Consider the following 26,973-nt stretch of genomic DNA (forward strand, 5'->3'; position numbering starts at 1 on the left):
TGGAAATATGGCAAAGCGTTCTTTATATTACAAGAAGAAACTACTGATAAAAGCAGTCCTCCATCAAATCTTTATGTTGAGGGAGTATGAAAGAGACTTGGGTAATATGGAGAGAAATACACACATTTCTGAAGAATTATGAGATTGATCAATTGGTTTTTTACACCTGGTCCAAAAGACATATTTGTCCTTCAGGAGATGAATAAAAAAGAACACTAAATCGCAGGCGATCACCTTTATGTGAACTCTCTCTGAAGCAGACAGGCTCACTTTTGCCATTACAGCATTCCTCAAACCTTCAGTGTGCTGCAAGAGCCAGCCAGCTCCATGGCTGAAAGGCAAGCAAACCGGCCTGACGTCTCTCACGGGCAGACGGCTATACATGCTCCATATAGATCGCGCTGCCATGATGTCATAACGCATCCGGATCTCGAGGCACGTGCAGCCCCCGAGGCGTTTAGCAAAGTTGTCATCGAGGCTTTGGCGGCTGGAGCAATGGAAGTGGAACTGAGGATTAAGGGTCTGTGCTGGGTGTCCACTCACTCTTTCCCAATAAACAGTTGGGTCTGTTTAAGGAAGCGTAACACAGCCATCAGGGAGCTACACAAGACTACTAACAGCCCGGGGCAGCCAGAGGACACAACATCTGGACCTTGTGTGTGTATATATGAATGTTGCCAAACAGTACGTCTCCTCCGCAGTCATAAATATAACTCAAATCCCATTCACCTCACAGCTGAACCTTACCGACGTGCTACAAATCGATCATGACACAGAAAAACAGGAAGAAAAAGTGGGGGGGTGGAGGACAGCACAGAAAGATGAATAAGACAAATGTTTCCTGAAGCAGCTGAACAAAACATCCAACCTGATGATATTAACACAGAAGGAATGAGAGAAGAGAAGAAAAAAAAGGTTTATGACCTGATAAAATATGCACTGGAGGTGTAAAAGACAAAAATGCTTGAATAACTTGCTCACACACACACACACACACACACACACGATAAAGGAAGTACAGGAAATGACATCACATCTGGGGAAAGAATATTACCACAGATGTCTGTATCAAGACGGTGAAGGTAACAGACTAATGTTGATACCTACAGAGAAAGTGCTTAAGCAGAAGAAGAGGTGGCCAAAAAAAAATAAAAAATGTGCTGACAGTGATGTAGACACAGAAAAAGTTCCAGTCAGCAGTCAGGACAATTATGATTTTATAGCTCGATATAAATCGTCTCCCAATACAAACAAAAAAAAGGATCTCTCCATCTCTTTCCATCCTTCTGCTTCCTCCTCAGCTGCTTACCTTGTGCGCTTCCACAGAAGGAGCAAACATCTGTGTCACTCGCAGAGAATGTTGATTCACCCACCGGGCCGACTATCAGGTGTCTGTGTGCACATATGGGAACCATCACAAGCTCTGAATCCCTCTTTTCCACCGCTCTGCGCATCAGCTCGATGGGGATGTAAGCGTTTAATAATGAGTGTCAGCGGTGCAGAAATGAATGCGAGTGTGCTGGAAGAGCAAGCGCAAGTGTTTCCTTCTACTTTCATCCAGTCTTAGAACACATATTACAATTTAATAGCATGTGCCTCAATGAAATGCTTCAGCTATTAAGAGTTCAAATGAATCTTTGGCTTCCATATAAAAAAATAAGTTAATTAAAAAAAGTAGAAGGACAAAGCCATTGTTTCTAGTATTTATGCTGAGCTAAATCAAACAGTTCATAATGGTATTTTGTAGGAATAGACCGATTATCGACGCTGATATTCGGCATTTTGACGCAAATCGACACAAGAGACGGCTGATAAGAGATCAATTTACTTATATAATTATTTGAAATTTCAGTTCACTTTATAAGAGATGCCCCTGGGAGCTTCCTGCACGTTTTGCTAGAATTTTAAAGATGCATTATGTAATAAATCTAAAGCAACTGGCCATAAAATAAAATGTCACAACAGACTGAACTCACCAACAACAACAGTACAGCCAAAATATTTGCATTAAAAAAAATCTTTTGCAGACTGCAAATCATGTTTATGTTTTGAAATCATGTTTTGGTAAGTGTCGCCACCTACTGCCAGCTACCAAACGTTGCAGTCAGTAGAGTCTTAACTGCCGAGCAACCACGGGTTGCCAGTTACGTCAGTTACGAAAAAACGAAACCTAAAAGACCTCAGTATTTTGAATTTGAGTGTAGTAACTGTTTTTTGGCCACATTCTTACATATGGCGCCTTTAAATCAAAGTCTATTGTCTAAGACAAAAAAAAACTCAATATCTTGCAAATCTGAAAAGCTGTTTAATAAACATATGCTTAAAGGCATTTAAACGAGGTTAAATGTTGGTGCTTGTTGTTGTTAGTCAATATTTTCACTTTTACTACAAATGAATATCGGCTCCAAATATCGGCCTCTTGACTACGAATAATTGGTATCGGCCCTAAAATAAAAAAAACATATTGGTCTATCTCTAGTATTTCGGAACCATTATTAATGCAATAAATTATGAGAATACACTTCTCACAATTTAAAGTAATCATTACACAAAGTAATGATTACTTCCACTGTGTTCGGTTCATGCCTTATTGTACATTTTATGTAAACAACTACATCTGTTTCTCTGGTCTAATAGACACCACTACTCTCCTCAACCTGCTCCTCATCGTCTGTTCTCTATACATCTCCCACTTCACTTCCACGCCTCTAATCAATATCTGTTGCCGTGTGGCTTTCATCACCCCTGTAACAGATTCCCTTCTCAGTCTTTTCATCGACGCTTAATCAGTCTTTTCAGCAATTACACGGTTTTCTCCATCCGGTTCTGTCTTCATGGTCCATTTAAGTTCCGTTTCTGAGTCAAGGTTCACGATCTTGAATTGCAACTCTGGCTTTACAGACACAGGCAGGCGTCTAGACGTAGGACAGAGGAGGAAAGAGGAGAGAGACTGGCGGTAGGCGTTGGAAATCAAACTAGCCGCTTTATTCTTTCATTCCCCCTGCTCCCTATAGCACGTTTTTTCATTAATTGGAACATCTAACATTTCACTCATCAATTCAAAAAGTCCAGAAGCCACAAGCCATTCTCGTATTTTCCAAACTTCCCCCTTTCTCTGTTCTCCTCATTCCTGGAAATAAAATAAATTAATGTGCAAGGTCAGGAGCTGGGCAGGAAGTGTAATCTGAGGGAATGACAACATGAAGTAAACCCTTAGGTGCAGCTGTAATAGCAAAAATCCAAAAAAAGTGATCCCTCTGACATTTGAGCCGTGAAAAACAACTTGTGCAGTGTCACGTTACGCACTAAATGTATATTTGTAGCTTCAAATTTTCAACACAAATTCTCCCGATTCACCTCACAGTTTTGTTACTGCCCCTCATCCTCTTTCACAGTCGCCTTGCCTGGAAGTCGTTCTCCCCGCATCTCATTTCCTCTGTGTCAGCAAACGAGAATCACCGAGCAGACTGCGAGCCAGTGAGACAATGAGACACGCGGCTCTGCAGACACCAGGCAAGCAAGCTGCAGCAAGGTCGAGTCATGCAAACTGGATGCGTCCCAAGTTAAATATAGTGTCAAAGTAGAATGAGATATCCAGACTTTGCTTGCACCCGCTGTCTAGTTATTCTTCTTTTCTTATGCTATATTCGTGATTGGAACTGGGGTCGAGATAGGACACAGTGAGATGATGAACGACGTGAAAGGTTGAAATACAATCTTAAATGGATCAGGAAGATATTTCATCCAACACTCAGTATGTCCCACGCATCATGTAAGCTTTATTTTCTATATTGTGAACTCAGAAGGAGTTGCAGGGCTACTACAGAAGGACTGAAATCACACAAAACTACCCAGTTGATCATTATAAACAATCATTTATTTTAGATTATTGTCAAGTTAAATTCATTACCTAATTGTTTGGACAATAATGGGTCAACAGGCAATGCAGATTTGTGCAAGCTCAATCTTGAGAGAAATTTTGGATTCAGTATCAACAATAAGTGATTAAGATTTTGTCTTTTTGCTCACTCGACAAAACAAGAGGACATTTCTCGTTTTTACAGGCCCAGTTTATAGACAACATGATCATCGTAACTGGAGAAATCTGCTTTATAAAATGGTTGCACAACACAATGAGTTATTGTGCAATTTTGTGCGAAACAAATACTTCTTTTTGCATCATTGATCAAACGCATATTTCTCTTCATATTAATATTTGACTTATTTTGTATACATTTGTATATTTAATAGGATAATTATCAATTACAAGAATGGGGATATTAAATGAGTGTGTGTTTTTGCTGTGGACATGAATTGACTTTGACTTAACAGGCAAAATGGTGGTATTTTAGGATGTTATTAGGACAGTTGTAAAGTCCAGTGAGCGACCCACATCTGAGGCAACAGAGAAATGTATCAGAGATATGTAAGTATCCTATTGGCCCAGAAATTATTTTAGTGCACAGTCAGTGATTAAAGCTCAGAAAACCCTCAAACCCCCCTCTAGAAAAAAGTAGCATGTCCTTTCTTTCTTAAAGAACTAATATTAAAAAGATGCCTACAGTGAGTAAAAACTTAACAAATTATTTCTCTGAATCAAAACTTACACATTTCTGGCTGACGGTAAAGAGAGAAGAGACCTGGCTCCAGCTTCTGTGGTCCATGGAGACTTTCTGATAGACTGCCACTGACTGCCTACCGCAAAGACATCACCCTGTGTTTTAAGAGGGCAGGAAAAAAATACTGGTCCCAGAAATGATTCTACCCAATGGAAAAATAAATCAAGGGGGGGGGGGGTAAAAATGAGATTAATTCCCCTTGGAATCGCAGACCGCAGAAAATCCAGTCAAACTGGGGGTAAAGAGAGCTACAGAATATTGAGTGTAAGACTTGAGGTAAGAAAAATACATAAATTCAGATAAGGAAATGAATGTTGTATGAAGCACTGTCGTTGGTTTCTTGCAGCTTCTGTTGTGTTTTCAAAGTCAAGTAACAGATCTTGTGACTTACTGGTGTAATAATCCTGCATGTGTATTTGTTGAAAGCAGGTGTAAAACGCATTACCCACCCTAACCCAGTTTTTAATACATTTACTAAACAGATGAGGTTTAATTTTGCTTATTTGGTATGACAACAGAATGGGAGTGGCCATCAGCCTACAGTATATGTACACTCATTTATTGAAAGCAGACTCACAAAGCACCTAAAAAATAGGCCAAACTAAATTAGGAGCACATGTAAATCATCCCTTAATCATGTGACGATTGTGCAATTTTATTAGTGAAGTCGTGAACTATACACTTAGGATGTCATAAACTGTTTTTCCGACCAGTCCTCATTAGCGTTTTTGAAAAATTTGGTTTCGGCGTGCATTGTAGTAACATTTAAAAGACCTGCATTTGTGATTTTTGGTCAAGGGTAAAGACACAAATCAGTTTAACTGCTGTGCTAAGTGAAACGAAGCACTGAAGTGGGAGAAAGGCTGTGATTATTGAGCCACAGTGCTAATTGTGCCATGTGGCCACAGTCGAGCGATCCAGTCAAGCCAAAACCGTGCAGGAGTGGGCTGTGATCGACCCTCTTAACGGCCCAGGGGACGAAGAAAGATTGGACTAAATTGCAACAGATTTGGGGGGCGGGGGGTACTGTAACCGACTGCGCTGTGCACCCCACTGTGAAAACTACCCAGAGACTGGCCTCAGAGTACAGAAGTAGTCAGATGACAGACAGGAACAAATCGGCATCTCAGTCCAGGCACTAGAGCCAGGAGACCTCAAGGTTTTTGATGGTTCATGTGGTTGGTGAGTAATGATTTTTCATGGGGGTGGGGGCAAAAATGAAATCTCAATACACACTCTGATGTTTTTTGAGATGATTTCAAAACTCTTTTCCCCTCCAAGAATCATGATATCTGTACAAGCTTGATGAACAGAAGCAGCAAAAAAAAATAGCAGTTTCCAATTTACCCCACGATGTAGTTAAAGTTCTGTTTATCAGTGTTTTCTCCAATCCAGGGTTTCAAAAAGACATTTTTTCAGTTTCATTTGAAGGCTCACGCTTTCAGACAGGCACGGTTCTGGTTCTGGCTCTGGCGCCGTTCTGGAGACTCAGAAACTTGGTGCTAATCACCCCGTGTTCACACCAGTTTAAAGTTCCCATAGAACGGAAGTAACAGTTAACGCTGATCAAATCTAATGAGTAGCAGTGCATCCACCGTTCCAGAGGGGGAGCTGCACTTCTGAGAGCTGGTGTGCTAATTACGTCACTTCCAGGTATTGGCCAATCACAAGACAGTTAGGGAAGCTCTTGTTGGCTGACCAATCACAACACGGTCTGTCTTCTGGGGGTGAGATTTCAGTCTGAAACACCATGACTGTTGAGAGCTTCAGTGAGGAGAGATTTTTATCGGCTCATTTACAGCAACTAGGAGGTTTTTGAACATAAAAACACGTTAACGTATGTAAGTAGACCTCCATAACTCACATATATGTGCGATAGGACCACTCTATGGGAGCTTTAAGAGGAACCTTAAACGTGGAGGGACGTGAATCCGCATTACTCAGGCGGTAATAAACACAACCCCGGCAAAATCTCACTACTTTCCACTCGTCTTCACAACCCAGAATATGGCACGCCCACTGGTGAGGTTGTGGTTTCGCAGGGAAGAACCAGGTATTTCCTATTTTTTCAGTCTGAATTCGCCGGCCGGTTCAAATTGGGTTGGGGAACTGGGACTGAGTCCTGCCGGTGTGAAAGCCCTACTTGTGTTCTGAGTGATCAAGCTGAAAAACACTTAATTTGCATCATCCCTGCATTACGAGATACACTTCATGGCTTGGTCCTTGAAATCCAAAGATCCATGGAGCAGCACAAGACCTAAGTGACAACTGAGAGGGAAAACAATGATCCTGCTGATGACAGCAAGAACTCTGTTACCCAGGACTAATGAGAATCTGCACACCAGACGTGCTCTGTGTTAAATAAGAGACAATTCTTTGGAGGATATCATATTCGACACAGCAGGGGGAATATAACACAACACACCGCACACAGCTACTCATACTCAAGCTGTTGGGAAACACAATGAAGCCTCCTCAGTCCCTACGGCCTGACACAGCCCTTCAGTGCCTGTTGTCTTTCACAGCTCTTTCGTAACTGGCAGGGGACACACTTGGCTGACTTGACTCCTTCCTTAAAACCACATCATACAGGCTTCACATCTTCAAAGTACCCCCACACACATTGTGTGTGGATGCATGAAATGAGCACGGTGGGATGTGCTCACGAGGCACATGTGTGCGAGGCATGTCGCGCTGATGTCATTTTGTGTGTAATCATGAAATCCTTCACACCGTGTAAATACTCATTCCTTTGCTTTTTTTTTTTTTTACGATCCTTTCTTGATCTAATCGTTGTTTGCCGTAGTCAAAGTGTGAAAGTGTGAACCTTTTGTGACAACTTCAGACACGTGTGAAATTATCCTCGTTAAAGAATTAGGGTTAGTTGGATGTGGATTTAATTACGGCAGTAAGGGTTTGCCTATTGTGGCAAAAACATGCAATAAGATAACACTTAACACGCTCACTTATCCTGAGACATCCACTCTCCAGCCACTTCTTTAGCACTTTAACACCGCGCATACGCGTTAGCAATTTGCATTACCATAATTACGCAAAAGGTTTGTGCAATCGGAAAAGTTCTGACGGTTTCTGAAAGCTGAGAGGTTGCACGTCAAAGCCAACGTGTGGTTATTACGGTAATTTCACTCGTGCTGTTGCAGGAAGCCGGGAGGAAAGAATTCGGAAAACGCCTGTAAATAGTTTCCATTTTGTTTCACCTGTTTTTGGTACATTGAGACAATTTTTTTTATTTTTTTCTAAATAAAACCTATGTTTTTTATTCATTTTCAATTGTTATGCACTATTTTAACATGCAGAACTGTAAATAACTGCCAGATATTGAAAGTAAATCTTGAAAAATGGGCAAAAGCACATTTCTTACCCTTTTATGGTTAAGCAATAGCAGTATATCAGCATTTTCTGAAATACTACATCCATGTCGCCTTAAAGTTAACTTTTCTTCCACATTCTGTTAGTCAGTTTGAACTTGTGCAGGTCATATGTTTACATGCCTAAATGTATGTAGTTGCTTGTTTTTAATTAGCTCATTAGATATTAAGTGGCAGGTAGATCTTTTGCACACTATGCCCCCTGGCAAACTGCATGTGCAGCAGCAGAGTATGGTGCAACCAAACGACACGTTGATTGATCAGCTCATCTACACTAAGCAAACAAATAGCTCGATCCCCTTCTGCAGCTCACGCCACTCTGCAAAGACTTCCCGGATAAACCTCATCTCTTGCATAAAACCACAAATTGTAGCAGAGCCTGTTGTCTTTTTAAAAGTTCAATTAGTAAAAGATGAGATACGCTGGCTTTTGTTGGTGAAGGACATGATGGTATTTATATAGACACGTGTGAGCCAGATTTCAGGTGGGCCCCCATATGCTCATCTGTTTCCCCCTGTTAGTAACTCATTATGTTGTCGAGCGCTGCTCATTTTCTTTTGACTCGGGAAAAGAAAAACATTGTACACCAATGCAGGTATGCACACCTGTGTCCCATTGACCTGTGGTAAAAAAACAGCAGCTGCGATGAGGTACAGTGCATTTCTCTAAAATAAACCCTGGAAGACACAATAGGGGAATTGTTTTTACTTTGCCGTTTATATCGGACTGAGCATTAAAACACATGTTGTGTTTTCTTTAGAGTTCATAGAACAGATTGAAGCACAAAAGTAGTGACTGACTGAGTACATTTGCTCAACATTTGCCAGATACTTTTCGGAATGTGTATTATTTATTTCAAAAGACTGATCAAATATTAAACTTTCAAACTCACTTCATTCGGTACACAGGACACTAGGGGGTGGGTCAAAATATCAATTTGGTGATACAGTATATCATCGTCCTTGCAATACAATAATCGATTACAAAAATTGATATTTCAATTCACCATCACTACTTGATCTCCTTGGTCTCCTCATGGTGGCGCTGCTCAAATGAATGAGGAAAACTTCGGCAGAAGTTACCTTGGCTGAAGAAGAAGGGAGTTTACAGCGGGATAATAGCGGCGAAATCTACGTTATTCAATAAATATGTATACTTTATGCACTTTGTTCTCTTATGTTGTGAATAAATGGAGAAATCCTGCACGTTTAACTTTTCACCGACGTTTTGTTTTCTCCAGTTAGACAGATATCGTGATGGGTCGCCATGTGATCATATCATAAAATAAATGTGTCCTTTATCAGTCCTGCAGGGGGAAATTCCATTTGTGGCAGACACTGACCAGCACTCGGGGAACACTCAGGTTTGGGTACCTTGCTCAGGGGTACAACAAGCCCTTTTTTTGACCTGGTGGGGACTCAAACTGGCAACCCTCCACTTACCAAGCCAAGTTCCCTTTCCACTTGGCCACAGGCTGTGCTTCCCAACCCTACAGGACATCTACTTAAAGTGTCCAGAGTGGCACCTGGTGTGGTCTTCTGCTGCTGCTGTTGCACACCTGCTTTAGCATTCTACGTTCCGTGCGTTCAAAGACGGTCTCCTGCACACCTTGGTTGTAATGAGTGCTTATTAGTGGGATTAGTGGGATGAACAGTTGCGTCCGTTCGACAAAATAATTACTGTAACATTTAACGGAACAAGGAAATCTTTAGAGACTTCGACGAAACAGTGAACCCTAAAAACAAAAAAGTTTTTGCTGTTCCTTGTAACGCTGTGACAGCTGAAGTAATGGAAACTGGCTAACAATCATCATGTCAACAGATGAGCCTACGTAGCGCTTTAAGTTCCTTTGAACAGAACGCTCAGCCGACTCTCTACTCATGCTTTCACTACTCTATATGGACAAATATGAAGATTTCATCTGACAATAAAACAGGTCAACTATGCTTCAAAGTCAAAGCGCGACACAAAAAAAATACTCGCCTGTCTTTAGTGTTGTCATAATACGTCGATTACAGTTTGTAAAGTGCACACAAAGCATAACATCTTATTTGTGTTCAGCTCATGGTGATGACCCACAGAGGTCTCATGCACACAGCTCCTAACGTTTCATACTCAAAACATTAATTCAGTCACAAACAGCGGCTGCTGCCTTCAGCAACATGGATGCCCCAAAAACCACACGCTCAAGACAATAAACCACCCTAATTAATCATTGATAAAATGGCACAGAGTATAAAGAGTGAAAAAAACCCATGCCAATTCACACCTCATTCTGCAGCTCTGGCTACAAAAAGAAACTCACACTGCTCTTTTGATTTCTCCCCGATCGTCAGCGATTGGCCAAGTTTTAAGTAAAGACAGAGACGCAATTTGCTGTTTCAAATAAAATGGATAATCTAATAAATGCGGTGCAGATGCTGTTTACAGCCACAGAGTAGTTCCCGAAGAAGGAAAGCGGAGACAAAAAGGACAAACCGAGGTGAAGTCACAAGGAAGTGCTGATGTCAAGGATATGATTCATTTGTGATCATCGTTGATTTATTTCTCTCATGTAAAAGACTCGCAATAAAATGACATTGCAATTACGATAAAAACATTAATTTATCAAGTAGGAATTTGTATTTCACTCGTACATTTTACAGCTTAACTTTTCAACTTCTCTTCTAGTGCTCTACTGCTGCAAATGTGACACATTTTAATCAAACTGCAGTGTCTTTCAACTTGGATACTGCACTGGATCGTTTTGGGATTTCTGTTATTGTTCAATTAATTGCGTCACCTTATTGTAATCACCAAAATCTGACAAACTCTGACAACAACATATGACCGACATCTGAAGAAGACACTTGTTCCCATGACAATGAATCTTCACAGGCAGGATGCAGCAAGAGAAAGAGCTTATCATCATCATCATCATCATCACCATCTATTTCTGACTCCAGGTGTCGCCCACATGTGTGGAGAGATCCTTAATTAGTTGGAACACGAGGCTCCCAGAGCACCAAGTTCACTAATGAGGCCTGCATTCACACACATGTGCAAAGAGCGTAGTCTCTGCCAGCTGGCAGCTCCTCGCTCAGTCCATACCACTACAATACCACTACACACACTCACAAACGCACACATATGTTGTCACTGGTCACCTTTAAGGACATTCTGTTAATTGCACCAACTGAAATATAAACACTACTTATATAAAGGCAGAAATTGAATACACTACCTGTATAACTGCTTTAAAGATACAATACGTAACATTTCTGCACTGAGATATCTAAAAACAACAAGACTAATGCTTTTATTTTGTTGATTCATGCACTTTTTTACAACATTTCAAAAACGTCTTCATAGTGAGAAACGAAATATACGGTACTCCTAGTTAGCTATGTTAGCTTCATTTTATTGTTTATTGACACATAAATGTATCATTTTGACTCATTTCCCATTGGTGTGCGTTCAGCCAGAGCGTGCATCCCGCATTCTTAAGTGAACGCTTGTTACATGACAAGGTCCTCTGTAGTCTTACCATGCAATGTCACTAATTCGTACTCACTGGATATTTAAGGATGCCTTCGCCGTCCACTATTGTGAAATGAATCCTCAAAGGTACTAGACTGAGGGTGCTTTCACACCTACAGCATTTGCATAGGTGTGAATGTAATCTCGGTCCTTTGGTGCGCACCAAATCAACCGGTCCGAGACCTGCCTGAAGGGGTGCTCTTGGACTGCTTTATCCGCCCTACTTTGATAAAGTTCCTCTGGTGTGAAAGCAACTAAACCAAATGGGACGAAACGGTATAGTTTAATGCATAATGGGTACAACATGAGATACGGGATTACACCGAATTTCCAGTGCCCGTCCTCTGCCCAGCGTCAATCCCAGTCAGGCGCATTACGGTTGGTTCGTTAAGAACTATGCATATGTGAAAGCAAACCGTACCCATGTCTGTTTGCTACATTGTAGCATGTTTCTGACTGGTGCAGACCAAAGCAATCGAACTATAGGTCTGAAAGTGCCCTTAGTCAAAAACGGGCAGCAGCCCTTCTCATTGTCTCGTAAAAAAAAAAGACATAACTCTGTCCATTAGAAATGATATTTCAATCTTCAAGCCTTATCCTCTAACTCCTGACCCCTGGACTTTCCCCAGCAGTCACAATCTAGCCTTTTTTTTTTTTGTCCCTTTGTATCTAGAATTACAAAACGTTACCCAAACACTACATTGAGTCAAACCCAAGGCAAGACAATATCTTTATTTACCAAGAAAAAAAAATGCACATGCATGAGCTTAGTTATAAAAACAGCAATGAATCAATCCTAATTGAGACAAACTCTGCCCAGTTCAGAGAATGGAATATCCAGATTTTATGCCACTGTTTTGCCGAGCCGTCCAGGAGGGGGGAAAAAAAATCCTGCTCCCTCATTAGGAAGTTCTACTGTCAGCCATGCCAGATTCCCTGAAACTCTAACTTACACTGGCAGCGGGAAGGGCAGTAACACAGGGAGCTGAGAGATGGAGAGAGAGAAAGAAGAAGAAAAAAGAGAGAGAAGAAAGAGGGGGGGGGGGGGAGCACAACATCTGTGCCGAGTTAACCACTGGCTATTACCAGGTCCTGATCCCTTCAATACTCCAACAAAGAAACACACAGGCACAAAGAGAATAAGTGTACAGTGAGAGACAAATGGCAGGAGTGCAGCTTGAGGGAGAGACGAGAGGAAGCACGTGCACTTAGGTCTGCTTAAAAACAAAACAGATTTGAGAAAGTGATCTCATCTGATGTGTTAACACAGCGCTGTATGAATAAATGCATTTTGATGAAGCAGGACTAAGACTTCAACATCAACCCATGAAGCCCTGATGACAAACAGGTACATTTCTGTCAACCACGAGAAGGTCAAAGGCAGAAGGCTTACACAGATTAGTAAAAGGATCAGCCTGCTCATCGGTCACTTGACGTGGCACAATAAAAAACATACCAGGTGTCTTTTCTCCGTGTTGTAACTTAGGAATAAAGGACGTGGGTAAACCATACAGTTTCCTATTTCCTAGGAAAATACAAGCAAAAATTTCCCCCCGATCATTATGTCTTTGTCTGTAAAGTACGTTTACACGTTTATCTTGCACTGGAGCATTAAAGCCCGTGTTTAATGCAGTCACACATGCACCGAAAAGACGAAAATGTTATGAAAAGAATGCCGCGGTGTGTACACAGGAATAGTTCTACTGTGACATGTTTACATTTGAAAAGAGAAATTGATGTTGAGCACACATGTAGCAGTAAAAATCTTCATCTGCAAGAAGGATGCATGAAAGCCCGACCATTAAATCACATTATCCCCGAACTGTCTTTTTCCAACGAAAAGCTTGATTGGTCTCTACAAAGAGGAATATTTTGTAAAAACACAGAAGCATTTTTGGCTCGGTTTTCAGGGTAAAATAACGCAGGCTCGAGCATCTGGAGTTTTGAGCTAATGAGAAAAGCGTGTGATATATTTTTGGAACGTGTGCCGGTACTTTTTAGACATTTCACATTTCACAGTGTTGACTGTGTGTGTGTGTGTGCATGTGGTGATGGTATGAGCTATTCACCCATCTCCAAACAAGCTGGGAAGTATTATAATGCCATTGTCTGGGAAGTTTGGTGACAATATGTGAAAAGAAATGAGAAAATGCCAAGAGTTCTTTCACGACAAGAAAGGAATCTCCACATCTGTATCGACAAATGATGCACATTTTATGTGAAAATCCTGAAGAACCCCCCCACACACAACATGAGGCTGAAAGCTGATATTATAATTACAAATTCATACTATATATACACTCAACAAAAATATAAACGCACAAACTTGAAATGGTGAACAAAAATAGAATGTCATGACATTTGCTCAGATTCTTGATGCATTTCTTTATGGAATGATTTGTTTTGCACAAACCCAGTAGTCCAGTGTCACTTGGCCACTCCTATTGACTACAATCTCTAAGGGCACACCAAAATGTGGACTTTTGTCACTTGTCAATATGCCACAGATGTCACAAATCATGAGGGAGCGTGCCATTGGCATGCCGAGTGCTGGGTTGATCGTTACAGCTGTGGCAACACAACTGAATGACACTATATTCACCAGACGATGTCACCTATCCAACACCTTTGGGATGCTCTGGATAGGCGTGCCCGCCAACGGGTTCCAATTCCAGTTCCCAAGAATGGCCGCCCACTTCGAGTGGCTCTGCAGGACGAATGGGACAACATCCCCCAGGCCACGATCAACAACCTGGTGATGTCCATGCGTCGCCGGTGTACCGCTCTGTGTGAGGCTAATGGTGGACACACGCGTTATTGAAGTTTGTGAACTTGGATCCTCGACCCCCATTGTGTTCTTCCTGCCATTACTCCAGGACTTTTGTTTTGAAATTGATCCTAATGCACGCAAATTAAAGCCACTTTATTGATAAAGTTGTACTGTATATTTTTGTTTTGAAATAAAAAGTAGTCTCATCATAAAAGATGAGGTAATAGTCAAATAAAAGTCAAATACATTTCAATTGACCACATATTCCCATATAATAAAAACTGTTGAAATTAAAAAATAATAAATATGTTAAACTCAATTTAGGAATAAAAAAGAATGGAAAAGGTAAGTCATTCCACAGTCTGGGGTCTGCTGTTTGGAATGATGGGTTCAGTTTTCTGTTATCAGGAAGTCACGTGACCCTGGAGTGCCCTATGTCATCATAAAGCTGTAGGGTTATAAAAGCCAAAACAGTGACACCTGTACAAAGTACAAGAAAACAAGAATATTACTGACACTTTGACTCAGCTCATTTCTTGTAAAAATGGACTTGGAATAAACCCAGTATCAACGCTTCAGTGACACACACACACCACAACACATTCCTCTATTTCATGTCATCGATGTGAAGGTTTCTCCTTCTTGTTGCTCCCTCTGGGTTTACATCTGTGATATAAACTAAACTGTGCTGCTCCAGTCATTGTGCAGCCTGTCCACACACACACATGCACTGAATTGACTTACATTCGTTTGGACAACCTAAACAAAGCCTTATCCCTAACCTTAACCTAACCACAATTCAAATCTTAGCCCGAAAACTTAAACAGTTCCTCAAAAATTAGATTCAGCCTCATATGGACCAGGTTTTGGTCTCCGTGAGGACGACTGGTCCTGCCAAGTCCGGTGTTTATGCCAGAAAACACACACATTAGACACACTAGATTCACTGTGAACGCGGGTAGTTTCTTCTGTGCCTAATCTAAACAAAACACACACTTCCCCAGTTATAAGAATTCAAACGCACACAACAGGCATAACACGATGTACCAAGTTATTATACCTATAATGGGAAATCCATGTATATACACGCACACACACACACCTACCAGGGAGTTCAGTCTAAGTAATTTATGGCAGAATATAAAAGATGGTATGAGCCACCTATAGCAGTGAAACCGCTGTGCTTTTTCTTGGCCCTGCCCAGCGTTCCCTCTTCATATCCAAACCCATTCCAGGCCATGGTCCTCTCTAATTTCACCCAGAGCAGCAGAAGCTCGAGTTGAAAAAGAGGAATCTGGCCCCCAAGTCCAGCAAACTTTTCCTTTTTCCTGTCTCCCTCCTCTTCCACCGACCACAGATCGACAGCTCTATGGCCAGCACTGGCCCAAAACTATGAGGGGTATTTTCAGCACTAGTAATTTGAAGCACACATGGTATACACACACACAGAGAGAGACACACACTATACAGAATCACAGACTCAGCAAATACACAGACATTGGGGATGGATGAAAAGACACAATGAGACCAGAGAGGAAAAGGAGACACAAGTGTCAACAAAGACACGCGTCTCTCCATCCATGAACGCCTCAAAACCAGAAAATGTGCCTCTGCTCCTTGTGCGCTGGGCCTGAGGAGTCATGCAGCTCAGCACAGGAAAGCAGGGTGGAGGCCCGACTACATAGAGACGTGAAAGAAACTCATCTGAAAACAAGAGGCCAGTGTAGGGATGTTATGGTAAGGAGGGCAGAACCCTGAATATCAAGGAACAGGAACAAAAAAAACAGCTTTAAGTAAATTCAGAGTTATCATATAATGTTTTTATTCATATCTAGATGGTTTTACCATATTGTTTTCCTTACACAATGTGTAATTTATACCTGAAAGAAAATCTCTGAAAAGATACTTTCCCTTGGATTGTAGAGGACAGACAATAATAAGCGACACGCTTCAGGCTATTCTTTTTTCAGTTATTGGCACGTTTGTGTTGAATGATCTTGCTTTACATCTTATATGAATGTAACCAAGATAAAGATATTAAGTCATTCCTTCATACATGATATGTTCTACTTGTTTTCCAAAGTACATCGGGAAACTACGTCTGACTTCACATAACACAAACGATGCCAAGCATCAAGCTGCTGTAGATATAAGATGGCAGCCTCTTGTAAAGCAAGATCTATGCTTAAAGTAGACATATTATACCCTATTTCTACAAGTTAGCCAATTCCCTGGTGTCCTAATGAACATGTCTGTGACATGCTTTGGTCAAAACACCTTAAGGCTGAAGCACCACAGCAGTTCAATCACCCTGCCAAAACAGCCCTGTTCAGAACGCTCGGTTTTCAGTGCCTGTCTCATTAAATGCAAATGAGCAGTTAGCATTTGGAAAAGCCATCATTTGCAGACTCTAGCCGGCACATTGCCGTTATATATAAAATGTATCCACTGAACACGTAAATCCTCTGAGGCTGGAAGTTTGTGGAGAACTCTGTGCTGCACTGTGCAGCCAAGAATAGAACACTTTGTGGACTTCCGCGCTTCCGGATACTATTGCCCTCCCCAGCACTCTCTTGTTTTTGTGACGTAGCAACGAGTACGGAAGTCAACATCGCATGATTTATCTTCTGTGCTTAGACAGAGGCGGACCACAAAAACATGAGTGAGTTATCTTTTTCCACACTTTGCCTACTCATAGGGCCTCCAGAGTCCCAAATATAGGTATTAAAATGATTAAAAAGTTGATTTTGCATAATATGTCTCCTTTAAAGTACATATAATGCCGTGTTTCCACCAAGTGGAACGGTTCGGCACGGTACATATTTTTTGGGGTTTCCATTAGGAATAGTACCAAAATAACCTGCCCCCAACAATTTCATTTTTCTATGCCCTTCCATTGGGGTACCAGAGTAATGGTATGGAGCGAGTGGAGCTACGACCATGACAGTCGGCTGATCCTTTGCGACCATGTTTCTTAAACGCCCACAGTCTATTCTCATACAGAGCTTGACCTCTTGTTGAGACAAACAGCCACAAAGCGTGCAGAGAGTGACAAAAAAACGAGCTGTTCGATGTCGTTGTCAACACACAAGGTACAACCGTTCCAAACCGTCGAGTGCTGCACCAAACCAAACTGTTCTGTTTTCCAACAACACAGGTAGTATTTTAAACGTCTGCCAGTCAACTCTCATAAAAAGAAAGCACGTAATGTTACGCAGAACAACAGAACAAAACATTTGACGTTCAATTCACTGCTGAGACAGGGAGCAATAAGATGCCACATGTACGAACACACGCTCTCCCCAATTGTGGCAAACTACCTAAATACAACCGTCTGTATGCTTGTGCACATACGTACACACACGCACACTGATTACAGATGCAGTATGTACAGCTCCTCCTGTCCAAGACCTTAATTACCCTGCACAGTCTTATTTCCCATAAAAATACAGCGAGAGCAGGGCTGTAATTAGGGACTATATTTACCCCACCTGTCTCGAGCAGAACTCAAGTTCAGTGCTGGCCACAGGGATGAGCCAGCCCCACACGACTACTACGCTGCCATGGGTGGAACCAGGACACCAGTGGACACGGGAGCTGTGTTCAAGCTCAGTGGATGGAGGACATGGAGGGAGGGGGGGGTGTGGGGGCATGTAAGTGAATCAAGCTTCCTTAACATCAGCAGGAAGCTGCTCCAAAACATAATTAACTGTGAATTACCAGTTGAAAATACAAGCAGCGATTGATTAGTGCTTTAGCTTTATGGATCAGACACTTACGTAGCAATACAATGAGACACTTGATCTTAATTAAGGCTAAGGTCGATACACACCAACAAAATTAGACCGTGCACTCGCCTTGTAAAGCTATAACACAATGAATAATAAATTAAGCTGATTTTTTAAAAGAAATAGCTGTCTAAAACCACAATTAGAAAACAGAAGGTCTAAAAATGGGGATAAATGTTCACATATTCAAACAACAACATGGTTGATACTAAATCTGAAACTGCTATCTCAAATATTTCGTATTTTCGTCTTTTAGATACACTCTAATGCGCTGCTACATTCATGTCCCTCCCCAGAAATAGTTCTAGAAGAGAGCTGTAGCTCCTCTTGATGAATACATCTAACTGGACCTCCCAGAGAGATTACAAAACCAAATAGTTTAGACATTGCCTTCGCTTCCTTATTTACTTTCTGGCCACACCAGTCTGTTCCTGGTATCACATCACCTTGACAACACTCTGATGAAAATCAGAGTGCTTGAACGGGGCCCTCACATCAGATACAAACGATGCAGAGTCTCCTTAACGCCGCTGACGCAGTGTGAAATGTTGTGTTTTATGGTGTTGTCGAACATCGCTTTGTGGTCCTGTGTAGAAATTAAAGCTTCACATAGTGAATACTTATGCATCCAAATTACTGCCCTCGTGTTTTGAGTGCGTTTAAAATTCATCACCAGCACCCAGTAAAGCCTCATTCAGCAGATGGAGTGTTAATAGGAGTGGCTCGTGTTCTCCAAAGACATCTAACATCAAAAAAAAACTTCCAGGGCGAGGCTCTGCCCACTACAAACTGAAGACTCCCTCAGCAAGACCTAGTGGATCTGAGAATGACAGGAGAGGAGAAGAAGAAATCAAAGGAGCACAAAGCCAAAAAAAACAAAAAAGAGCAAGCCTCTAATAACTTTGATCTGGGTTCAATCTCTTCTTTTGGTCTGAGATGGTGAAACCATGTGCGGAGTGCAGAGGAGGCCAGCGTGCTGCTGACTCAGGCTTCTGCACTCCCCGCTCTTCCTCCATACCGAAGCGAGACAGGAGGATTAATGAGAGAGTGGTAGAGAAAGAGATAAAACAAAAAAAACAACACAGAGCTGGCAGACTTCTAACTGGAAGTTAGAAGAGTTCTAACTGGAATAATGATTCAGATAATTGGCTTTAATACAAAACACTACGCTATTAAATGATTATGAAACGATTGCAGTTCGTGACTTTTTATTTGAAACTAGTATTAAAAATACATGTATATTACTGTCGGACAGTTTAATCGAGAACAATGCATCATATTTTAGAAAATAATCATGTGGGTTTTCTTTGTAAAAGTAAAGTTTGCAATGTAACCACAGCTCCCAAATACATGAACTGTAATAGAAAGTACACATACTGAAATATAAGCTTTGTAAGAATGTGGCCAAAAATGGTTACTACATTCAAATTCAAAATACTGAGGTCTTTTAGGTTTCGTTTTCTGACATAACTGGCAACCCGTGGTTGCTCAGCAGCTGAGACTCTACTGACTGCAATGATTGGTAGATGGTGGTAGGGGGCGTCACATGCCAAAACATGATTTAAAAACATAAACATGATTTGCAGTCTGCATAAGATTTTTTTTAATGCAAATATTTTGTCTGTACTGTTGTTGTTGGTGAGTTCAGTTTGTTATATGAACATTATTCCTCAGTCTCTGTGACATATTAGGAGGATTTTATGGCCAGTTGATTTAGATTTATTACATAATGCACTTTAAATACTGAAATATAAGCTAGTGTAGGCTACAGTACCCGAGTCAAAAAAGTAACAAGGTCTCAAGGTGTAGCTCAGCTATAGATTACAGCAGGGCTTTATTTAGGGGAAGACCCATAATGACATTTAATTCTTATTCTCAATGTTTGGTTTGACTGGTCATAATTTAATATGATGCCTTGGTTTGATCCACTTAGGTTTGCTCTGTCCTCTCTGCCTTGAGAATGACAGCACGCACGCACACACACACACACACACACACAGTCTGGTTTCCCCGACTTCAGAGGATATTACACTGATTTACAGTCATTTCCTGGAGACTTACTCTAACCTTAACTATGACTACTACTGGCCTAACCCTAAGCCTAACCCTAACCTCATCCTTGCCACACAGCGTGTCTTCACCTTAAAATGTAATAACTCAACTTTTATTCACATTTACCTTCAAAGTGAGTGAACGTTGCTGTCAGGAATATTATTTCTTATTTTCTATGTTATCTAGGTATAGATAAAAAGCTGTTCTGGACATTACTATACACTATACACAGAGTTATGTTGCCCTCCAGGTGATTCTTAGGTGTAATATTGAATCAGCTAAAGACTGTATTGCTTTTTCCGCAGAATGCCTTGTTTTTAGAAATGAGGAGAGGCAGCGACAGTGGCAGCATCTCGGTAATTAGAACCCCCTGGGAGGTCCGGCGACTGACGTGCGTGAGAATATTTGCTCCCGTTCTGATCGGTTCCTCACCACCCACCGCTTCATCCTCAACTCCCCCTCAAACTCTCCAACGCTTCTCGTAGAGATGCTGGACGTGACCCAGGCCTTTTTTGCCTCAGTCCCGGTTGCCAGTGGTGAAAGATTTCCAAAAAAGAGCAAGTAGTGGTGCGAGCAGAGAGGTTCACGGTCACGCTAGTTAAGTGTGGGGTGGGTACCCGTGGGAAGGGAAGAGCAGCGACTGCGTCCATAAATCAAGAGTACAGGGATCACAGAGAGCGAGTAGTGCGCCGTCTGTGTTAAACGTCAACATGATTATAATTATGCGTAGTGTTGGAAAATAATCGACATGCACTAAATCACAGTAAAGCGACAGGAACCAAAGCTACGTTTACTTGCGTAGTATCTACATTCTTAGGGCTGCAACTAACGATTATTTTTAGAATTGATTAATTAGTCGATTATTTTCTCGATTTTCTCCATAAAATGTAGTATAAGTGTTGAAAAATGACGATTAGTGTTTCCCAAACTTAGAAATCATGATGTTCTCAAATGTCTTTTGTCCACACAACAAAACTTTTCAAATGGAGCAAAGAAACCAGAAAAGCACTCGGAGACCGCAGACCTCGGCCAAGGCAGCTTTGCTGAAATTTCCTGAATATTTCAGCCAAATCCGTCCGCGACTTTTTCGAGTTATGTTGCTAACAGACAGACAGACAGACAGACAGACAAACTCCAGAGGTCAATAAGAAGCTGAAAGCTGGTATTAATTCTTAAAAAACCTTCAAAACCGATTAATCGGTGATCATTATAGTTGACGATTCATTTAATAATCGATTAACTATCGATTAATTGAATAATCGATTAACTATCGATTCATTGAATAATCGTTACAGCCCTATACATTTTCATACTATCTGGGTAAAATAAAATAGATATATATAAATGAAAGGCCTTACCTGAACAGGTGTCAGCTGAGCTCTGGGGTCAAACACTCTCAACATCTTGTCCTACAGAGTCAAAGAGAGAGAATAGATTTTACTGAAAAGGGGAAAAAAAAAATCTGGAAACGTTTCACATTATGAGTTATGATTCGATACAGCGTTATAAATCAGATTAACATTGTCTGAACTTGAGAACCTTTCATTTTAGATCACATCTATGGGTGGTTACAGCTTGGATCCTTTGCATGCTCAGTGTTCAGACAGTAAGTGCAGTTTAAAAAAAAAAGAATAACATGTGAGGGCTGTGAGGCAGTTCTGTGGCTGACAGCAAGAAGTATGAGCATGGTGTTCAGAGGAAGTCCAAGTGTAAATGCAACGTCAAGATTAAAAGTTCTCATAAATAAAAGTCAGCTGTAAATTCACAGAACATGAAGTATGCAACGTAAAATAATGAAAATATCACAGTGTCTCCACCGCTGCGTGATTCCGATAAAGAACAACACGAGTCCTCTGAAGTCTCTTCGTTTATCAGCGAGATCTCTTTAATACATCGTGACCTCTGCGCGGCCTCGTGTGCCTCCACTCCCAGTCAGGCCCGAGCTCACACATTCGGCATCAATCACGGCGGCCAATCAGAGAGCTTTCGCCAATGATTGAAAGGAAATGGAACCTAATGGGATCAGGCTGTGACCGGGACATGCGTGTCCGCGCGCCGTGTCACTCAATACGGCTGTGTGACTGTGATCACAGCAGCAGACCTGACACACATAAGTCTGTCTGCATGTCACCGTAAGTGAAGGGAGGCCTAAACTAAACCACGCACACAACTTAACGAATACAAGTCAAGGGGAATCAGGAGGCCGACGGTGACACACACAAAGGGGCACTGTGCAATACTCGGCCGTATGGAGGATAAATACAGCGTTTAGTTCTATGTCTTCGATCAGAGCAATTCAAATGAGTTTGATTTGCTGTTAGCTTGAAGGGGTTTTGTTAGTCGTGTCTCTGCTTCCCCATCTACGATATAAGGTTTAGGGTCACCTATACATTTTTTTGTGTGTTTTCTATTAAAACTCACACTTTTATTCATCAAAAGAGTTGCAAAATGAATAGAAAATATCGTCAAGACATTGACAAGATTAGAAATAATGATTTTCATTACTAATAATAATTTTGCCCTTCAAATTGTGCTGGTTTTCTAATCATCCAATAGCCTTCTAACGTGATTAGCAAACACATTGTACACCTATGTACATACTGTATGATTAATTTATATTCATTGGAAAAAGTGCTCTTCCTACAAAAATAAGGACATTTCTAAGTGACCCCAGACTTTTGAAGGGTAGTGTATACATGTAGGTGTTGTGTGTGTGTCTGTGTGTTCATGTCTGTCAAGGGCTTTTTAGAGTTAAGACCTGGTTTTAGGGTTAAAGTTAGAGTTAGAAGTGGGTTGAGGAAGGGGTTAGGTTAAGAGTTAGTAAGGGACCAGGGAATGCATCAAGTGTGCTCACTAAGAATTTTGTACAAGAATGTGTGTGTGTGTGTGTGTGTGTGTGTGTGTGTGTGTGTGTGTGTGTGTGTGTGTGTGTGTGTGTGTGTGTGTGTGTGTGTGTGTGTGCTGCCCACCCACGAATATGATGCCCCAAGGCTACATCTTCAAGCCTCTTTGACCTGGGCCTAAGCCAACGGCTTTAGAGAGCAGTGTGGGAAAACACACACACACACACACACAGGTTTTCCCGACAGATTACTATACGCAAGAGTCCACCTGTGTGACGACACTTCATTCAATAATACATGGCTAAAACAACATAATATACGGCTAAAATAACTTTGGCAGCTTCATAATCAAAAGATCATCCCAGTCCCTGAGTTGCCCGCCCTTCTTTACAACGAACAAACACAGACATTTTTACTATATGCACACATATACATATACAAGTATAAAAAAAATACAGTAAGTTCACACGTTTTAAGTGACACATGGCTGAGCAAACACACAAATGGGAAGACCACTTACATACAGATGTGTGCGAGCACACTCTTAAGCCTATGACAATAACCCATATAAACAAACACACACAAAAACACACACACTACTTCATCTCATAAATACACAGATGGAGGACCATGAGCAGTGTGTGTGTGTGTGTGCGTGTGTTTGTTGACAGCAGCTGTTTAATCAAAGTGAAGGAGGCTCAGTCTCAAGCTGCCGTTAATGAGTTTTCACTGCGAGTCTGCCGCACACAACTTGCACATTTATGTCAACACACAAAGTCGGTGGGAATCTTCAGCCAGTGGTGCTCCAGCAGTCACTCATCAAACACACAGTGCTGCCACCCTCCTGTTCCTAATCTCCCATGGTTACCAGTGTCCAGCCTGTGGCCATCAGATGAAGATAGCAGGATCATGCCTTGATCTGTGATTGTATCGCCATCTCCACACCCTGAGAAAAAATGGTATGGACTGTGTGGCCCAGATATATTGCAAGATTTAAAATTAATGTGGGCCATAAATCGAGCACCGCCCCATTTCTATACAGCTGAGCTCACCACCCAGGCCTGTCCATCACTACGTAAACAGAGGCTTTCCTCCGACCTGTGGATTTCCCTTCCTTTACGTGAATGGTGCCTTTCTCTCTCCACGTTTGCCACAAATATACATGGCTCTCGGTCCAAATGAGGCCTGTTATGAGTCCTGCTCTTTGAGGTTGAGGTGGTGTGTTCTCCCCCTTCATCTCCCCCTTCATCTCCCCCCCCCCCACCCATCACTGCACTCCAGTGTTTACCCAACAGAAGGGACGGAGGATTGGACGCACATGTTGGAAGGTACTATTTGCTTTAATAAGCTGATTGGAGAGATTGAACAGGGGTGTTCGGGTTAAATGACACCAGAGTCCAAAAGGGTAAAAGGCGTCTGAGGCCCCCCCGTGCTCTGTTCCTGGCTCACATGTCATGCCGTGTTCTGTCAGGGCCGGGGGTCGCTCCGGTGAGGAGGATGATTATCCCGTCAAAGTTAACGTCAGGGTTTGGATGCTGGATGTAATGGGGTGGAGTAATTTGTTACTGGTCAGGGCAAAGACAAACAAGGAGGGGACTGGCCTGACAATCACACCTGTTTAAGTACACACGTGGCAGATTTTGTGCCAAAATTGTTTTGTTTCGAAACATGTTTTGGCTTACGTATTCAACTGAGGCTTCATTTACACATCAATCAGGCTATGCATGATATTTATTATTATTTTTTGTTTAAGAACATGCACAAACAAGGGGCTTGTTCAGCACATTCACTCAGACACACTTCCTTACCCCTTTAAGGAAGGAAACATTATTAAATAATATTAATAGATAAAACGGGAAGAAAGAAGGTACACGGTGAGATAAAAGAGGGTAAATGTAAAAATATGTGATTTAAACGCATAAAATATAGAACTGCACAAAACACTGAAGAAAGAAAAGCTTAAATAGCTTTCTTAAATTGTTGCGCTGGAGTAGAGTGGACAGAGAAATTCACTGTTGGACACCAACAGAGTTGAAAATTTCAGAAAGAAGTGGATCATGTTTAACTCCACTGATGAAAATGCCTCTCGCTTTTCCTATAAACAAAATATATTTATGAAACAATCTCAACTCCTTTATTCACTCCCTCGTTCCTTCTCAGACATAACATACCTGTAACCTTACTTTCCTGATGACACAAATGAGACTGGGAGTAAAAAAAGATGCGTAGAAAAACCCCCAAGAAGGCTTCTCTCCTCTTAGCTTTTCCTTGTAAATGACACTACTGCATTCTCCAGTTTTCTGACAGTGAACTTAAAACTTGGAACAAGGGACAGTTGGGTTCAGGAGGGCGTACAGGGCCATGTACGGTGGGTCAGGATGATTCATCCCTCACATGCAGGCGCGTGCCCTTATTATCAGTGCTGTTTCCAATCTCCACACATCTATCCAACCTCTGCCAAGATTTGTATGTCTATTAACTTACTAAAAACAACCCCCCCCCCCCCCAGTAAAGAACTGGTCACTAATTCCTAATTTGTGATGTGGTCCCCCTCCCTTTTTATGAGCATCACTTCTGCTGACAATTTGGCAAAATACAACAAACCTCATAAAAACAGATAAGAAGCTGCAGTTTTTTTATTGAAAGAACACTGTGCTTAAAGTGGACCACTGGCTACATCTAGTGGTCACATGCTGCAACTACAGCAATGTTGGTGCAACTTTTATTTTGTTGTGTTTTGAAATTCCTACATGAAGATCCTCTCACAGTCCAAAAACATGCAGATTTGTGAATTAGGCAAATAAGACACTCTAAATTGACTGTAGTTACGAGTGTGAGTGAATGGTTGTTTGTCTCTATGTGGCTCTGTGATGTACTGGCAACGCCTTTCGCTCTATGTCACCTGGGATTGGCACCAGCACCTCCCTGCGACCCTCATGTGGAGGATAAAGTGGTAAAAGATGAGCGAGTAAAGTAATTTCCTCTCACCTTGCAGGACGAAGCCAGCAGAGCGCCGTCCTGTTTCCAGCTCAGACTCTGCAGTTGGTCGCTGTGCTGCTCCAGAGCTGCGGACACATCATATCAATATTAGATATGAGAGTGTGGGGGGGGGGAGGACTCAATCTCATGTTGAACACAGACACAAAAAAGAGGCAAAAAAAAAAACAACATGATGAGACAAAAAGTGGACAGAGTTTTTGACAGGGAAGGGAGGAGATGAAGCCGTTATTAATCAAGCTCACACAGTTTTGAAAACACACAGTAACACGCCAAAACGGGAGGGTGATGTAAAACCAAATAAATGCATCATATAATCGTTCTGTTTAAGCATATGAGAGTCATTATGAGCATGACACTAATAAGCTTACAGTGCCACAGCACTCACCATGACAACAGATGAAAAGAGATGAAAAGTGCACTTGTTAAGACGGCAACACACATCACATGATAATGATTAGTAGAAATATATAAATGTAAAAGAATCCGAAGGCACTTTAATGCAAAGAGAGAACTTTATCTTGGATATTGTTCATCAACCATGTATGGAATGAGAAATAAGGCAGTGTGTTGGTGGGGTACAGCTTACAAAAGGGTCAGCAGTGAGCAGCCAGCTGTCATGAAATGTGGGGGCAGCAGTGTTTGTGTGGGGAAAGGGTGTGGTGGTGGTGGTGGTGGTGGGGATAGGGGGGGTGAGGCCAGAGGATAGTGACAATATCCAGAGGCCAGTCTGGGGAGACCGGGACCAGGACTGCAAAACCAAAACATTACCTCTGCTGCTCCGGCAATTAGACAGAGCCACAGGGCTGTAAAACGTAGGCATCGTCAGTCAGACAACAGTCCCCAACAAACAGACAGACAACAGACAAACAAAAAGGAACTAAAACAGGACACTAACCACTGTAAATACATACCGAGGTTACACATAGAAAATGAACAAGGATAGGACGCAACAAAACTTAAAAGACTTAACTGACAGATACTGAAATGTTAAAT

General features: G+C 41.6%; 1 protein-coding gene across 1 annotated transcript in view; it reads right to left on the reverse strand.

Moving 5' to 3' along the window:
- The window catches only part of coro7 (coronin 7), a gene marked incomplete at its 5' end in the record, with an annotated part of 106,460 nt that overhangs the window by 75,074 nt on the left and 4,413 nt on the right, over positions 1–26,973 (reverse strand). Inside the window, 2 exons of the mRNA XM_083897152.1 lie at positions 21,496–21,546; positions 25,969–26,045. Coding sequence (XP_083753278.1) covers positions 21,496–21,546; positions 25,969–26,045 — 128 coding nt within the window. The remainder of the gene's footprint in view (positions 1–21,495; positions 21,547–25,968; positions 26,046–26,973) is intronic.

Source organism: Microchirus variegatus (assembly GCF_963457635.1).
Source record: "Microchirus variegatus genome assembly, chromosome: 10".
In the NCBI taxonomy this organism is placed as follows: domain Eukaryota; kingdom Metazoa; phylum Chordata; class Actinopteri; order Pleuronectiformes; family Soleidae; genus Microchirus; species Microchirus variegatus.